Source organism: Diorhabda sublineata, chromosome 10 (assembly GCF_026230105.1).
Source record: "Diorhabda sublineata isolate icDioSubl1.1 chromosome 10, icDioSubl1.1, whole genome shotgun sequence".
NCBI lineage: Eukaryota > Metazoa > Arthropoda > Insecta > Coleoptera > Chrysomelidae > Diorhabda > Diorhabda sublineata.
In genome coordinates this window covers 8,799,284-8,810,656 of record NC_079483.1, presented here as the reverse complement: position 1 = coordinate 8,810,656, position 11,373 = coordinate 8,799,284, and the positions used below count along the sequence as shown (strand labels likewise).

Below are 11,373 nucleotides of genomic sequence, written 5' to 3'. Positions count from 1 at the left end.
CTCATTTTACGTTGAAGTGCGTTCCACTTTCACAAAACTATTACGATAAAACAAGTCGCGAAATTGTTATTGCATTGTAAGTACTTAGTTTTAAGAAGATATTAAACAAGTCGCTATAACATATAACTATAGCTTACACTGTCCTTGATCTCTCTATCTAGCGTCGCTACCAATATTTGGAACGTACCCATTAATTGAAAACAATCTGTCAATCATAAAAATCATTTGTACCTTTTTAGTTTTTAGAATTTACGCAACTAACCTTTTAGATAAAAAAGTTGGATTCTATAGAAAAATTCAAATTCAAATGTGATGAAGAATAATAATGAACACTTGTGATAAAAGTGATTTTTTTTTTATTTTAAACTTAAGAATACAAGTGTTTTTAAGAATATATGGTTTATTATCGGTATATTTGTTTTTATCATAAACCGGTTCATTCTCCAATAGTGATTGAATTATAATATAAATTTATTACAATATTTCGATAGTTTATGTCGGAAAAACCACAGATAGAAGCTGTAACTTCCTGTAAAAAGTAATATAGGTGCAATTTCATATTTATGCTCATCGCTGACATTGAGTATAAAATGAGGTCTCTGATGTGATTTTCATACTCTAAACTAAACAAACCTAGACACATTTTATAATTTTACAGACAAAATAAATTTAAATTATAAGCGAACTGGAATAGATGAAGTAATAATACAACTATGGAGTGTAGAGAAGGAGGAACGTCTCTGGGTTAAAAAATGTGAGCTGATTTTTGATGGGTAAATAGGTGGCGCTGATTATAGAGGGTATTCGTTTGAATTTTACGCGCTGATTTGAAAATAACTGTATAGTAATGCTTTAAATAATGCACCGTGATAATGTAATTAGTAGTGTTAAAATAATGAAACGATTAACAAAACAGAATCTCGTTAAATTAACTTTATTATTTAGCTATTTATTTAGTTTAGATAATACATATATTCTAATATGAAAAAAAAGTAGAATCATGTAACAATAATGAAATAGTATAAAAAAAAACATTTTGGTTCATAGAAATAAAATATTGAACTCTATCCGCAACAAATATAATAATTATAGTTTTGTTAAAATATCATTGGTAATTAGCTTATGCAAGCAGGTACAGAAATATGTCAAGTTCTTAATAAAAAATAAAAATCTAATAAGATATTAAGGATTGCACAGCTTTTCACATGAATATAATCAAACGTCAGTCACAACTTTGATAATTTCTTATACAGTAAGTGTTTAATTTCAGATCTCAATCCCATAGTACAATCAGCGCCACGTATTATCTCTACAGAATTCAGACCATATTTTAAACGTACCGTCCATAAGAGATGTTCCTCCTTCTCTACACTCCATAAATACAACACACATGACAGCACTTAAAAATGTCATTACCAGAACCGCCAACCATTCAAAATGAAAAAACCGCAGTGAGATTCTTCAACAGTCATGTGATACAATTTTGACAGGAACATCACTTAAGTGGATGCAGCGTCAAAATTAAACATGGGTTAGATTTTTATATGGGGTATTATAGGTATATATTTTATCAGTAATGATGTAATATATATTAATCGACCAAAATAATTTAACATTTAAGCTAAGAATTTAATTATTGACAGCGATGATATATTGTAGTGTTTTTTTTAACGATTTGAACCTTGACATTATTATATTTGACCATGTGATCTTATTGGAGGGTCTAAGCGTCAACATGAAAATGCACCTTAAATAGTAAAAGTACACTAAGAAAACAGGTAAAAGTAATTTATTTTATTATGATTTAGAAATTTTTACGTAGTTTTGGAACATAGGAGAATATTAAATCTTATTTAATGTAAAGATTTTAATATGCTGGGATTGTATAGAAATGAAAAACAACAATTGACAACAGAACTTTATTTTATAATAAAAGTATGTATGTAAGTATTTCAAATACATATTAAATATATATAAAAAACAGTATATTGGAGTCATATCTTTTATTATTGATTTGAATTACCCCCACCAAACATTTAAAATGACAATTTATCAACCTTTTTATGATCAAAATACCGCTAAGAAAATATTTTTCTTGGTGTACACTCAAATAAGATATATTTGAATAAATTATTTAAAGATTTGTAATATTGATGATTTTAGATAAAATCATATAAATACAGTATTGACTGAAAAATCGATAAAAAATCTCGAATAATTTTGGGAAAACCTGTTACTACACGGAAAAATTAAGATTTTCAAAAAATTTATTCCTAATCAATTACCAATCATTCGTTTCCGCGAGATCAGAAAACAATTTATCTTTCACCTTCGGCCTCGGATCTTCTTTTATATTAGTTTCAATAGCTCCCGTTTTACCAATAATATATTCAAATTCTGAAAAAAAAAACAGTTATCCTGACCATCCTGTAATACATCAACCCAGCTTCAAAAAACTCACCATCTTGTGTGAGATTGGGTCCTCTAAATTCCAGCGGCCCTGCCAACTGCTTCTTCATATCTCCTTCGAAGTATACAAACACTGTTGGTAGATTTTTATCAGGATAATTAGGTATACAAGTCGTTGAAATCGATTTTAAAAATTTAACCGTAGGATATTTGGCTGCTAAACATTTCATATACTCATTAATCAATGCACATAATGGTATACTACAATAAAAACTATTTTTTGCAGTGTACACATACATCCAATAATATTTACCCTTGCTTATATAAATGCAGAACTACCCATATTCCTTCACCGGCTTTATTAACTTCATTTATATAATCTTGAGCAGAAATTTCACCAACAAAACCAAATTTTTGTCTCTCTGCTAATGCTTTTAGTTCTGCTATTCTTTTATTTCTATATTCCAATAGCACTGCTTCATCTTCTGAATCCTCTAATTCATCTAGCTCATCCAAATCTAATTCGGACAATTTTTTCCCATCTAAAACAATTTTTTTTCTAGAAAAACATACATAAAGTCACATTTTCTTCAGAGTCACCTGAGGTTTTTTTTTCAATTGTTTCCTCTAACATAGACACAATTTGGTCTTCAGTGACTTCTTTTTCTTTTTGTGGAATGATACCTTTCGATCGTAGAATATCATTCCACTCAGTGTCTTCATTAGGGTTCTAAAAAATTGATCTAAACATACATATGTTGATCAAATGAGTGCCTGATGTATTTATTTGTACCTATTCTCAAAATTTGTATAAAAAATTCGGCACCGACTAAAATTTTTCTTTAAAAGTATCGATTTGTACACTCTTAAATTTTCAAACATAACCAAATTTATTTTTTGAACATTTATATCGAAATTATGATAATAATAGGGTCGCCAAACATGTTAACGATCTACATATTATCTAAAGTAAAAGAAAATATGTATTTAAAGAATTATAAATATATTCCGAAAATCTACAATCAAAAACTTCGTACCTATACTAATTTTATTCGCTCTAATGGTTTTTATTTAATATAATTAATGCATATAAATATTTTTTCACTAACCTGCATATTTTGGCTATTAAATAAAATATATATTTCTAAACAATACTTTTTAAACACTCATTTATTAAACCTTCTCGAGTTATTTTTGTCTCTAGTTTCAATTTATATACGTAAGTTTCCAAAAAAGGTTACTTACTGTCTAAGTCTTCTACTTAAGACACTTCCCAGTGTGACTCGTGTGACTATGACACTATTCATAGATAGAGTAATTATGTAGTTCATTTTTTTATTTAATGTTTATTAATTTCAATAATTTTCTATTAAAAAGATGAAAATTTAAAAACTAGACAGTAAAAAGATGAAAATATTATCATATTTTTAATTATATTATTAATACGTTCTAACCAAACCGTTAATGGCGTAGGACTTTTTGTTTTAATTTTGATTATATTATTGGAGTTTTATTCAATATTTTCAGCATTAAAATTAGAGATATTTTCATTTTATTTATTTTTCCAATCATTAACAATAATTTGAAAGTATTTTACCTAATTCATTGAAATAGGAATTTTTTATTTTATAAGATTCAAAAAATTTTCCTTTATTTCTTGTGGCAAGCCTGTTTTTATTTGAACGTTTCCGTTTTCCTATCTGATCTCATTTGCTTTATTTGAATGGTGGATGCTGCACGTGGTGGAAGCTTATTAGCTATTACTACCACTGTTCAAAAATGGAGTTATACAGAATTAAAATTTTTAAATTGAAACTGTATTTCCCACCAAATGCTAATGACTAACGAGTAAGTAAACTATTTTTTTTATTTAAATTATTAATTTATTCATATGATGAGATTTGACGACGGTCTTCTGATACATATTTGAAGTTAAACACGTCTTTCTGATTAAATCATTTATACATATTGATAAAATTACATTTTACAACTAGTTTCTAGCATAATTCTTTATTTTAGTTCATTTAGAATATCAAATGGTTAAAAAAATGCCACGTGGTTAGGTAAAGCTCGAACATCGAAATACTGTGGATTGTTTCTTAGGTAAATATAATTTAATACTTTATTATATAAATAATTTTTTTAAATATGATTATATCATATACAAAACGATTTAATAAATGAAGACATATTTGTATAAGGCAGACTATGAGATTGATAAAGATAAAACTTTCTTACTTGTTTTAAATAAAGGTATTTCAATCTTTAAATTTTCAGGTGGTTATTTCAATATGGAAAAAATTATTAGGTAAGTAATAAGATTTTCACGTTTTTTTTTTCCAAGTTCATATTATTAGGCGATGGTTTTTAGATATGAAAACGAAGTTAATAATTTTAAGCATTTTCAATTTAACATTATCAAAAGACAAAATTTGTTGGAAGTTAATAAGTTTTAGGTAATTTATCAATGATAACAGTAATTATGTCTTACTGTTCTCCTAGTTGCTGGGTCTTCAGGTGTTGCTTGCTTTTTTTTGGTTGCATGTTACTTAATATCCTCTTTAATTCATTGTAAACTCTTCCTCTTGTAAAGTGAAACATTATCGATTCTTGGTGCTACTTCAGGTAATTTGGTTTTTCTGTAACCCATCTAACTTTCAACTAGGTTTTGTTGCTTATTTGAGTATCAGATTCTTAATTGCTTCTATTTTCTCAGTTTTGGTCATTACTTGTGATTAAAATGATATTTTTGTTATATATATATATATATATTTGGTGATTTAGTAGGTGGATTTTGTTCATAATATTCCAAGTTCTTTATATATGTTTATTTTTAAATTGTCTTGATTTTGATATTTTTATAAACTGAAACTCTTCGAAAGGTCAAATTTTTTCTTTCTTTCAAAAATTATTAAAATACCTAATTTTAAATCAGAAGAGAGCTAAAATCAGGATGATTTAGAAATTATGAACATGTAATTTCTTTTTATTTTTGACTATGATGATAAAACCGAAAATTGACATTCACAGAGCATTGGGTTCTGAATAACATTGATTAGAACAGTATTCTGAGTAATTTGTTTGGAAAACATTTTTTTATTCGAGATATCTCCAACAATTTTATAGTTTTTTTTTCAATTTCTAGGAAAATCTATGAAAAAAACATCAATGAAGCATTTAATAATCACCTACAACTTTAATTGATTAAAAAATAGCACTAAAGATTTCCTTTATTAAACATACGAGGTGTGATGAAAAAATACTTTTATAACTGTAACTACATATGTTCATCAGTTCTAACTACTACGCTTCGTGTTTCATTGCTTAGTTTTGATTTGTCAAAAAGTCAAAGAAGCAAACAAAATGTTAAAATCCAACTTTAAAGCTTATTTAAAAGTGGAAGTCAGTTTGTTAAAGATTTGGGATATTAGAGACGTTCTTTTATCTTGATAGATATCAGATAACAATGTGCATACAGGGACCAAATAGTTTGTTCAAACAAGAAGTTGACTATTTAAGAGCTTCCTGAAGAACTTGTAGTCTTATATGACTATAAAAACCTCATGTTTCAATTCGAATGCCATTGAAATTTAATTTTAAACTATATCCGGAATCAATGGTCTATAGCATTGACTTTTGACAATAGAGTTGTCTCAAAAAAGAAATAGAAACCTGCCCTTGAAAATTGATTTTCTTCAATTGTGAGTACTTTTTGTATAAATTTAACAAAGGCATAATTGGAAAATTGTATAAATGGGCAAATGACAGTGTTCTGTTTCCTCAACTTTAGTTTCTCGAGTTTTTGCACCTTTTTTTACCATACCTTGTAAATTTTTTTAATTATGGAAGTTTGAGGATATTTGCTGCTGGAATCTTTTGGGCATTTGAGACATGAGATTTTGGATTCTTATTCAGAAGAAGAGCGAGAAAAGGCAATTACCATGAAAATTTCTAATAAATTGTAAGTATTATTTTTAATTTGATGTTTTGTTGGTATTAGTTTGATATAGATTGGGAAAAGGAAGAGATTATAACAAATATGGAAGGAAAAATAGTTTATAGGGGATGTATGATCAGGAAATGAAATTTTTGGCGCTTTATTTAATTTTGTGACGAACTGAGTGAATAAAGGTTAAAGGCAAATAAACCGTGAGGGATTGGACCAAAGTTGATTGGGTTTTTTCTGATTCCTGCTTTTTTGTATACTGAAAGAGTATGGAAAGTGGAAAATATGCATTCCCATTACATTTTCATAGAAAAATGAGTTTGTTCCTTTTGCATGATAATTTAAAAAAAAAATTAGATTCCATGTTTAAATTTTATTTTTGTTACAATTATCTTCCTTTTCCAATGGGTTATGTTTACATGTAGATAATGGGATGTATGCACTGCGACCCAAAGGATCTATTGTGGAGGGAACCCAGTGTTTACAGCTGATCTTTTCCAGCGGATTTCATCTTATTTATAATGTGTCAATTTAATTTCTATGATTTTTCTTCGCGAGGTTTCAGGGTTGGGTAACCTCATTAATGGTTGCAAAATTTAATCATTGCCTCGCTAAATAATATCAAACAAATTTGTTTTCTCGAAATAATTCACGTTTCGAGGTTATAATTTGTTTGTACACTAATTTTATTTTCAATAAATTCCAAGATGGACAAAATACCAGTTTTTTTTTTTAATTTAAAACAAGGAGAGTATTATCATCCTTTCCCATTAAGATAATCACATTTCTAGCATCTAGCTCCTAAATCTCTAGACTCCTAGCAACTTTTGACTTAAATTTTCGGTAGCAGGAGGGAGATTTTTATCAGACGATGACATTAGCGCCTATTTTGAGAAGAAAGTGATCATTTGAAAGGTTAAAGTATCATAGATTATATAAAAAAATAAGGTTAGGTTGTGATACTTTTAAGACATTCCTCGTAAGTTTTATAACATTGATTTCAAGCAATAATGAGAATTAGGAGAGGATTTTCAATAGGAGTGGTTTCTATTTTTTATATTTTAATTTTGATATTTTTATTTCAGGTGAGATGATATATCAGCAAAAAATCAACAATCAGTGATGATTTTGCAGTGCTAGATAGCGAATTTTGAATAAAATAAATATTCTTAATAACTAAGTCTTTAAATTTATAAATCCTTCATTTTCAGTCCATAATTTGGGATTTTTTTGAGGTTATAACATGAAAATAGGCCTCTCAAACATGTTAATGTTAATAATTTCTTGATGTTATTACATGAAATTAGGCTAATAAAACATGTAAATGTCCAAGTTATTTATTTTTGGGTTTTTTGAGATTATAACAAAATTGGACTAATAAAACATGTAAATGTCCTGAGTTTCCATTTTTTAAATTTAATTAAACATCAAAAATATATTATCAGGTGATTTTGTTTAAGAAGCTGCAAGTTTTGTAACTCAAAAATAGCCGTCTACTTCTTCATGTTCATTTACTTTATTTTTAGTGATCAAATAGTGTAGTGGGAATAATTGAAAAACTTGGGTAATATAAAAAAAACCAAACTTTTATTCTTATCAATAGTTTAAATGTCAAAATAAAATTAATTCTGTCGAAACTAGAAAAGTGTTTAATGTTTATTCCTCATAAAAACGACGGCAGCGTCTCTATCCGAATATTCCAATCTTTTGCAATGTTTGAACATTTCGTTGGCGATACTCGAAAGGAACATCGACTGGGTCGCATTGTTCGATAACTCTAATCCTAATTTTAAATCTCGTTGGAAATTTTTCAAAGACTGATCGACGTTGGTGTAATCGTTAACAATTATTTTATCAGCTTTGCTACTTAAATAAGGACTGTACAAAGGGCAGGTGGTGAAGACATCCAAAAAACCTCTAATGCTCAAACCGCAGCGATCGACTAAAGCCAAGGCTTCTGATAGAGCCGCCAAACTAACTCCTTTGATCAACTGAAGTATCAAATTCAGTTTTGATGCGTACCTAAAGTGGAAGAATCATTGATAGTTATAGAAAAGAAAATTAAATATAAGTAACAGAATGAAAAATAAAGTAAAATAAAAGTTTTAAGGGAGAAAATCCAACAAAAATAACAGAAAAAAACGAAGGAAATCAAATAAAAGTAACAGAAAATAAATTGAAACACTATCATGGGCCAATAAAAGTTACATAAAGGAGAGTTTAAAATAGGAAAATCGAACAAACTGGCAATGTAACAGGAAGAAAATGAAATAAAAGTAACAGAAAGAAGAGATAGAAGGACTAAAATCAAACAAAAAAAGCAACAGGAAGAATTACATGGAAGAAAATGAAATAAATGTGACTAAAAGAGAACAGACAAAATGAGAAAATGGAACAAACAATAAAAGTAACAGAAAAAAGAAGAGATAAAAGAAAATCAAACAATGACAATAACAATAAGAGAAGAGATGAAAGAAAATCAAAAGTTACTTACCCAACTTCTCCTAAAAACATTGCAGTTTTCCCGATTGATTTAAAACAAGATTGACATTCGAGAAAAATCTCTTTATCACCGGCTGCAAGGATCAAAAGATTTCCTTCTAGAGCTTCGGTCTTACTTCCTTGTATTTGGGCTTCTAGATATTTGCCCCCTTTCTTTTCAATTACGGCGTTCAAGTCTTTGGAAGCCTCCGGACCAACTGTTGTCATTAGAATTATACCTGTGACAGGAATAAATTATAAAATGGAATTATGTAGAAAATCAACTTACGTTTGTTGAGTAGAACGGAATCGGAATGATCGTTTATACCAAAACTATTATGCAAAATGTTTCTTACAACTTCTTGATTGGATAAACAAACAAATACTATATCAGATTTTTCTAATAAAGATCGAGGACTAAAGTAACTTCTTACGGTTTTCTTGTACTGCTTTCCCAATTCGTTTATTATAATATCGCATTTACTTGACGTTCTGTTCCATATATTTACCATATGACCTGATCTAACTAGATTTTTTATTATTTCTCGACCGATAATTCCTGTCGAAAATATACCTCGTTTACTTTAAAGAAAAAAAAACAATTTAACAGTATATGTAATATAACATCACTCAATAAGTCATGTGACTAACTCACAGATGGCACTGCCATTGTCAAATCCATATGACGTTTATGAAGTATCCGCTTTCAAAAAACTGTAAAATTTCATAACGTTGGTCAGAAAAAAGTGCCAGTCATTTAATTGTTATTTTAATAACAATTCCGTGTGTTAATTTATGATTGTTTCTTGATGAAAAGAAATACTGTACAATCTGGATTTAAAAGTGTTATCAGGGCTCTGCTCCATCGAAAAGAATCTTTTGTTATTAGTTTTCTGAATTTAAACGTCGTCGTACAGACACATACAATGGTGAACGCTCCTGTCATCCAATTGAGGTAGTTACTCCAGAAAACATCAAAAAAGTCCAAAAATTGGTGACATGACAACGATTTTAAGCATCTCTCTAAGCTGTGCAAAAAGTATTTGAAAGAATTGGAGAAGAAGAATGTACTGAAAATAATGATTTAGCCGTCACAGTCGCCTGACTTCAATCCAATTGAGTTGTTGCGGGCCAAAGTGTCATTCTTCCACTTCACATCTTTAGAATATTAGAATATTCAAAAAAAAGAATGGAACCAAACAGATGACAATTATGAGACGACATTGTTATAGATAATGGCATGGCAAAATTTTGCATATATATATATATATATATATATATATATATATATATATATATATATATGCATGTATATATGTTCTTTAAGATATAAATATCAAAATCGATCATATTCTAGCTTTGAAATTCATCATATATAAGTAAGAATTGAATATTTACCAGCTCCCAAAACACCAAATACTAATTGTGAAGTCATCAAGTTATGTGTATTCACCTCTACATTACGTAATAAAATATTATGCTTCATGTGAGAATTTGCTGTCTTGATTTTTTTCTGTTTAATATTACCATTTTTAGTCTTTTTATTAAACAGTTTTGAGTTACACTGTTTTTGAACAACTATTTTATACTTTGGATTGTTCTTTTTCAGTCTGTAGTGATTTTCAGCTTCTTCTACTGCTTCCTCAAATAAAATATTTCTTTGAGGTTGTGTGAATTTATGTCTGTTTTCTTCGAATAGACTTATCCTTTTCTTTGGTATCCAAGCATAATTATTTGTACCGAAAAAATATACCCAAAAATATTTTTTAGTAGGATCGTTTGATGGTTTTGGAATATTTGGTATACTTTTCACAACAACACACGGCCACGGTGGAAACCCAATCATTTTGGCCCATACCATATCGCCTACTTTAATATTATCCATTTTATGTGGAAATATTTATAATTAAACAGTATATGAAAAGGAATATTTTAAAACTGGTGCATTTCCAAACATAAACATTTTCAATTACAAATACAAGATTGTGAGGTTATGAACGACAATTTAAAAACTGTGCAAGTGTGGGGTGACATAAAAAGCACTGCTATTAATAAATCACATAAGATAGTAGAAATACTATCTTTCCTAAAGCGAGTAAATATCTTATCAAAAAATATCCAGTGAATATCTTTATCCTAACATATTCACTGCCTATTACGTGTTATTATATCTTTCTCTATTTTGTGATACTAGCTTTCATCGAACATCGTTAGTGAATTCCGTATTTTCTTAATATTATTTTGGTCATAGTCACTGTCAGCAGTTGAATAATTTTAATTAAATTTAATCATATCTAAATTTACATGTTTATTCAGAGATCTGATAAGCTTAACCAATTTTAATTGTTTCGAAAAAGAATTTAAATGTGGTGGAAATATGAAATGTATTGAATGTTGTCTACGTTGTTTTGCTATCACAGATCTACATATTAAACAAGATATTTTAAATACCAATCGAAAGCTATCGATATTATTTAAGTACCGATAATTTTTACGATACTCGATATAATTAGCATAGCGATAATAAATAATATTTG

The 11,373-nt window shown here is 28.3% G+C and overlaps 2 protein-coding genes and 1 long non-coding RNA gene across 3 annotated transcripts; 1 reads left to right on the top strand and 2 right to left on the bottom strand.

Moving 5' to 3' along the window:
* Nucleotides 1-1,905: 1,905 nt before the first annotated feature.
* LOC130449759 (viral IAP-associated factor homolog) lies at nucleotides 1,906-3,725 on the bottom strand. The gene is made up of 5 exons (XM_056787749.1): nucleotides 3,519-3,725; nucleotides 3,010-3,139; nucleotides 2,723-2,951; nucleotides 2,462-2,670; nucleotides 1,906-2,397 (listed from the first exon to the last, which is right to left on the bottom strand). The coding sequence occupies exons 1-5, from the start codon at nucleotides 3,522-3,524 to the stop codon at nucleotides 2,282-2,284; spliced, it is 690 nt and encodes a 229-aa protein (XP_056643727.1). The 5' UTR covers nucleotides 3,525-3,725; the 3' UTR covers nucleotides 1,906-2,281.
* A 386-nt stretch (nucleotides 3,726-4,111) lies between these two features.
* On the top strand, nucleotides 4,112-7,797 carry LOC130449704 (uncharacterized). Its single transcript, XR_008910485.1, has 5 exons — nucleotides 4,112-4,257; nucleotides 4,429-4,512; nucleotides 4,687-4,717; nucleotides 5,555-6,370; nucleotides 7,441-7,797. It is a non-coding gene; the product is annotated as an uncharacterized LOC130449704 (long non-coding RNA).
* A 123-nt stretch (nucleotides 7,798-7,920) lies between these two features.
* On the bottom strand, nucleotides 7,921-11,070 carry LOC130449703 (cytokine-like nuclear factor N-PAC). The gene is made up of 4 exons (XM_056787669.1): nucleotides 10,235-11,070; nucleotides 9,126-9,395; nucleotides 8,850-9,075; nucleotides 7,921-8,377 (listed from the first exon to the last, which is right to left on the bottom strand). Exons 1-4 carry the CDS (start codon nucleotides 10,719-10,721, stop codon nucleotides 8,005-8,007), a joined length of 1,356 nt encoding a protein of 451 aa, XP_056643647.1. The 5' UTR covers nucleotides 10,722-11,070; the 3' UTR covers nucleotides 7,921-8,004.
* Between the last annotated feature and the right edge of the window lie 303 nt (nucleotides 11,071-11,373).

What these genes read in the sequence shown, in the direction of transcription:
- LOC130449703 (XM_056787669.1), bottom strand. Translation starts at nt 10,721, where the DNA reads ATGGATAATATTAAAGTAGGCGATATGGTATGGGCCAAAATGATTGGG. An exon ending in ATTTGGTGTTTTGGGAGCTG is followed by an intron (nt 9,396 to 10,234) that starts GTAAATATTCAA and finishes TATTTTCGACAG; the next exon opens with GAATTATCGGTCGAGAAATA. An exon ending in ATGTTTTTAGGAGAAGTTGG is followed by an intron (nt 8,378 to 8,849) that starts GTAAGTAACTTT and finishes CTTCCACTTTAG; the next exon opens with GTACGCATCAAAACTGAATT.
- LOC130449759 (XM_056787749.1), bottom strand. An exon ending in AATTGAAAAAAAAACCTCAG is followed by an intron (nt 2,952 to 3,009) that starts GTGACTCTGAAG and finishes AAATTGTTTTAG; the next exon opens with ATGGGAAAAAATTGTCCGAA. An exon ending in ACCCAATCTCACACAAGATG is followed by an intron (nt 2,398 to 2,461) that starts GTGAGTTTTTTG and finishes TTTTTTTTTCAG; the next exon opens with AATTTGAATATATTATTGGT.